At 39.8% G+C, this 5,260-nt stretch overlaps 1 protein-coding gene across 1 annotated transcript; it reads right to left on the bottom strand.

The window, feature by feature from the left end:
* LOC110073242 (uncharacterized) lies at positions 1-4,078 on the bottom strand. Its single transcript, XM_020782212.3, has 2 exons — positions 2,663-4,078; positions 1-1,410 (listed from the first exon to the last, which is right to left on the bottom strand). The coding sequence occupies exons 1-2, from the start codon at positions 2,858-2,860 to the stop codon at positions 394-396; spliced, it is 1,215 nt and encodes a 404-aa protein (XP_020637871.3). The 5' UTR covers positions 2,861-4,078; the 3' UTR covers positions 1-393.
* Between the last annotated feature and the right edge of the window lie 1,182 nt (positions 4,079-5,260).

Raw genomic sequence — 5,260 nt, 5'->3', positions numbered from 1 at the left:
TTTATTATATTGCAATAGTAATTTTTATTGCTCTCATAACTGCTAGGTTTTTAGCCAGTGATTACAAAGAATAAAGATTGCTTTGAAACCAGTACATTGTGTATTTGTATGCCCTTTCCTTAGCAGAAATACAGTTGTAGCAATACGTACTTATTAGCACAATTTCTCTTTAAAAAAAGAGAGAGAAAAAGAATCATTACTAAAAGGCAACTAAAAAGGAAGGAATCCATACCATGCAATTGAAACATTTAGAACTGCATGTGATACTGCAATATAAAGAGGGAAAGGGCATGATATGCACATGAATACATTGATGATAACATGATGAAGCACTAAGTGAATATATGTGGAATAGAAATCACTGAAATGCATACAAACAAAGGGCAGGGTCACTCACTGATGATCAGTGGAACATAACATGGGTTCATCATCAGACACAACAATGGTGTAGGTAGGCTGATAAAAATTGCTGTGGAGGCTGGTGTAAAGTGCTGAGCGCAAGACAGAGAGAAGATTAAGGGAAGCTGGGTAGATAACATGCGCAACAGGCAGACCTGTGTCACTGGAGGCATCTATCTGGAGTTCCAGACTGGTGTAATCAATATCCTTGCAGGAGATATCTTCTTGCTTGTAGAAATACATTCTTTCCGAAGGCTCAGGATCAGGGAAACTTGTGGTTGAGGTGATTTTATCAATCATGTGGATAGCATTTTTGAATTCTTCATGATTAAGAAGATACATGTTCTCTCGCCTTTCTCTGCGGAAGATGATCTTACCTTCGTCCTGGAAGTCGGAACGTTTGCATATCTCGACCTGGGAAGAATTGCTCTCATAGAAGAACCATTCGCACCCATCCAGGTCCTTCCTTCCACAGTAGTCCCATCCAAACTCATCAATATGGCATCGATACTCTGAGTGACCATATCGGGAACAACGGTAGTTTTCATGGCAAGGCAAACCAGCAGGAGTGACATCATGGAATGGAGAGCAGCGTTTAGAGCCATGGGCTGTATGGCAGTAGAAAGTTCCACCCTTTGCTTGGCAATGTGTAAGACACACATGATTTTCTTGGGAATATTCAAGGAAAGCCTTGTGGCCGAGCAACCCACAGTAATTCCAGCCTCCATCTTCTAAGTAACAGTAGCGGTAGCTGCCCCCAAAGAAATCACAAGATGTTTTGCATTTTTTGCCTGCAATATCTAGGCCTTCTTCTAAGGAACAATAGTCCCAGTATCCTCCATTGCCACCACTTTGCTTGCACCAGGTGTAACCATAGCCATGATTCCCACAAGATTCTTGGCATACACCTCCAGAACTTGTATAATGAACAACAGAACCAGAGGAGGCAAATGCCACAATGGAAACAAGTGTAAGCAGAGCTACACTGAAACCCATCATGTTCTTGGAAACCTGAAATGAGGTGGGGGAGAGAGAAAGTTCTGGTTAACATGATGCTTGCAAACTGTTTCATTTCTGGAACATCTTTCTGTTGTTAATCCTGTCTCCATGCATCTTCCTAACATTGTCTATGACATGATTCTTTAAACTGCTTTAAATGGTCCAGATTTGGCCTTGAGCCAGACTGAGACAACCAATTTCAGATTTCATGAAAGAACAGGAAGTAATTGATTTCTTAATAACTGTGTTTTTCTCATGGGTGGAGGAACTAAATTGTCCGGAGAGACCCACGGTATTTGAAAAATAAGCATGCTATTACATAGACCATTACATATACCATTGTCCTCTAAAACAGAATAGCAGGCACTGTCTCTAAAACAGGAAGAGTAATGATGGAATATAGAAACTAGAACACTCATAAAACTAGGATTCAAATTTAGAAGTTCTTTCTCCTGAAGTTCAAGCACAATCCTGAAAGCTATCAGCTATGTATTGGAAGTTACTTTCTGCTACATCCTTCTTACTCACTGCCTTGTGTTTCATATTGCTTTGGACATTAAAAGTTGAAGATACCCATAATTTGGGAAAATAGTTGCTCACTCTCACAAGCTTTTCATTACTTAAATTCATAAAATACCATCTACTGTAATCAATCAATCAATCATATTACTGGAAGAATTATATTATTATTATTAATCCTCAGCAAATACAGTGGTGGTTAAGATCCCAACAGCACATTTTAAATTCAAGCCCATATTTTCACAAGAATAGGAAAGTTCGATCCATGAGATCATTTCAATGAACTGTTTAATTTCTGGTAGACAGAATATGTGTCCTTCTGTCTGAATCTCCTACAAAAATACAGAGCTGCAGGGGCAGAAGGAAGCCTCAGTCTTTAACTACCTGTATCTCCTGAAATGAATGCAAGGTTTATCAGATCATAATGTCCATTGATAGATTATCAAATACAGCCCAGATATTGATGAACAATCTTCATATTTACTAGGCGTCAACCTAAATGCTGTTAGTTGGTCTGTTTTCTGAGCATGGATTGTATCTCACCATACACAGCCTCCATTCCAAAATTTTAAAAAATTCTCATCTGCCCTTCGTTATGCTTTCATAGCAGTAGTTTTACCTTGAAACATCTATGTGATAATTGCATGGGATGAGAACATTGTCTTTGTCCCAATCCTACTTACCTTGGACTGTGCATCTACCTAAATTTAGAGTCTCTCAGAAAACAAGCATCTCAGATACTTACTTCTGTCCTCCTTAAGCACTCCTCTTGCTCTCTCTCACTTGAACCCCCAGGAGCAATGAAAAGTGAACAAGACTTTCTGCTGTTTATATGCTGAAGGAATTTCAAAACCGTGACCTTATTTAAAGTTAAAAAAAAAAAGCGGGGGGAAGGAGAAATGAAAGAGGAACTGCACCTCGAGCACTTCTCGTCTGAAATCATGATTCATTCGACAACATCAGTGTATCTGGAAGAGATTCCCCATTGGATGATATCTATTCATACAATTAAGTTTAAAGTCACATAATTATTCTGCTGTCATACTTTTTGATTTCTTAATGGTCCACCAAGGATGCCAGCAGAGAAAAATTCAGGGAGTAGAGGACAAAATCTATTAAGAATACCTATAGATTGTTGACCTGTAGTTTTTACACTGTTAGGTTACTATGATATGTGTAGGGTGTCTGTGTCATATAAAATTTGTAGCACAGCATCATTAGATCAGAACCAAGCTGCTAGCTGGTCTGATCAGTTTGCCTCAAGAACAGGGTGGGGAGAGGGGGGCTTATTTCACAGCTGGAACCTGATATTCTCTCACTTAGGTATTCCACTGGTCTGAGAGCTCGCTATGCCTACAAGTCTTTCTGGACAGCTGGAGTGTGTGTGTGTTTGTTTCATGTATCTGCAGACATTTAAGGAAATATCAAGTTTAAGATTGCAGGGGGCAAGTGCCCTTCCTTGCCCTGCCCCCATGTGTACAACTGTAATCGTGCTTCTGCACATTCTTCTTTAACCTTCATCAGAAGCTGTCATTGCTGCTTCTGCCAAGTAATATGGTATCATCTGCATGTCTTAAAATACTTCTTATTTTTGCTCCTCCTCTTTCTGAATCTAATCCAGTTTTTTGTAGGATATGTTCTGCATAAGGACTGAACTGAGATAAAATACACTATTGTCTGACATCTTTGCCGATTGGAATCCATTTTGTTTCTCCATAGTCCTAACAGTAGCCTCTTGTTCAGAATAGAGTATACAGCAGATTACAGATGAGGGCAATCAAATACTGCAGCACACCCAGTTCTTTAGACTGTTCCACAACATTTTAGTGGCTATATATTGTAGCAAAGTTATCTTCACTCATTTCCCACCATGCTTTTTGTTCCAAATTACGTACATGAAACTCTTATGTATCTTTCCTTAGGATATATATATAAGCAAAGCAAGGAACATAAGCATGATTTCATGCAATATTTTAAAGAATCATGGAGAATATCCCCACCCCTAGGCTAGTCATCTTGAATTGTTTCAGAAATAAGTTACTTTCCCTAAAATTCAAGAAACAATTGGGATGACATTCATTCTGATGCAGTTCTTGAAACTGTTAGCAGAGATTCCAACCATGAACAATCAGAATGGTTAGTAGAACACACTTCCCTCATAAAAAAACCAATCACAACCACAATTCTTATTCTAAGAAAATTTAAAAGCTAGATTTTGTTATAATGATGATGATGATGATAGTGTGCTGTCAAGTCAATTCTGTATTATAGTGATCCTTTCCAGGGTTTTCTAGATAGAGAGTACAGTGGTGCCCCACTTGACGACGATAATCCATTCCAGCAAAATCGCTTACAGCAAAATCGTTGGCAAGTTAAAAAAAAAAAAAACCATTGGAATGCATTGAAAACATTCCAATGGGGAAAATACCTGCTCGTGCAGTGAAGATCCTCCATAGGGCGGCCCTTTCGCGATCCCTGTCTTGCGAAAATAGGTTAGCAAAACAGCGGGCAGCCATTTTGCGAACTGTCGATCACATGTTTTTAATCGTCGTAATGCGAAAAAACAATTCCCGGAGCAGGGACTGAAATGACGTAAAGTGAAAAAAAAACCCAATGGAACCATCATTTTGCGATCGCTATAGCGATCACAAAAAAGACATCATCAAGCGATTCCATCATCAAGTAGGGCCATCGTAATGCAGGGCACCACTCTACTCAGAAGTAGTTTACCATTCCTTTCTTCTGGGGGGTGACCTGGGACTGTGCAGCTTACCCAAAGCCACAGGCTGGCTCTTCTCCCAGGAGGCACAGTAGAGAATTGAATTCCCAGCCTCTGGTACCACCGTGAGATACCTAAACTACTGAGCTGTCCTGGCAGATGCATTAAAGGGCAGAACAGGAATTCTTATTCTGCCTGAAAAGATGCATATAGTCGTAGTTCTTATAGTTCATAGTCCTCACTTCTTTAGAACAAAGGCTTAATCTCAGCTCTTTCCTCCTGTAGAGAAGGTCAACAGAGAAATATGAGAAGGAAAGGACTAGCAGTAGCAGCCCTAAGACACCAGAGCACAGAGTGCTGTCCTTTGAAGATGCCGGCCACAGAGACTGACGAAACGTTAGGAAGAACAACCTTCAGAACACGGCCAAAGAGCCTGAAAAACCCACAACAAGCACTAAGAATATCAGTCTAGGTTGAATCAATATAGGTCACAACAGGTAAACTAAACTTGTGGAAATGTTCAAATCTGGTGTAGGAAACTTGAGAAAGTCTTCTTTAGTCCTTCCCGTTCAAAGAGGTGTACTTCAGTGTAAGCTAAGTTACACCCAGCCACAGAAATAAAGC

The sequence above is a fragment of the Pogona vitticeps genome, chromosome 6 (genome assembly GCF_051106095.1).
Source record: "Pogona vitticeps strain Pit_001003342236 chromosome 6, PviZW2.1, whole genome shotgun sequence".
NCBI lineage: Eukaryota > Metazoa > Chordata > Lepidosauria > Squamata > Agamidae > Pogona > Pogona vitticeps.
The sequence above is the reverse complement of the archived record's forward strand: the minus strand, read 5'-3'. Positions and strand labels throughout refer to the sequence as shown.

What these genes read in the sequence shown, in the direction of transcription:
- LOC110073242 (XM_020782212.3), bottom strand. Translation starts at nt 2,860, where the DNA reads ATGATTTCAGACGAGAAGTGCTCGAGGTGCAGTTCCTCTTTCATTTCT. An exon ending in AGTGCTTAAGGAGGACAGAA is followed by an intron (nt 1,411 to 2,662) that starts GTAAGTATCTGA and finishes ACCTCATTTCAG; the next exon opens with GTTTCCAAGAACATGATGGG.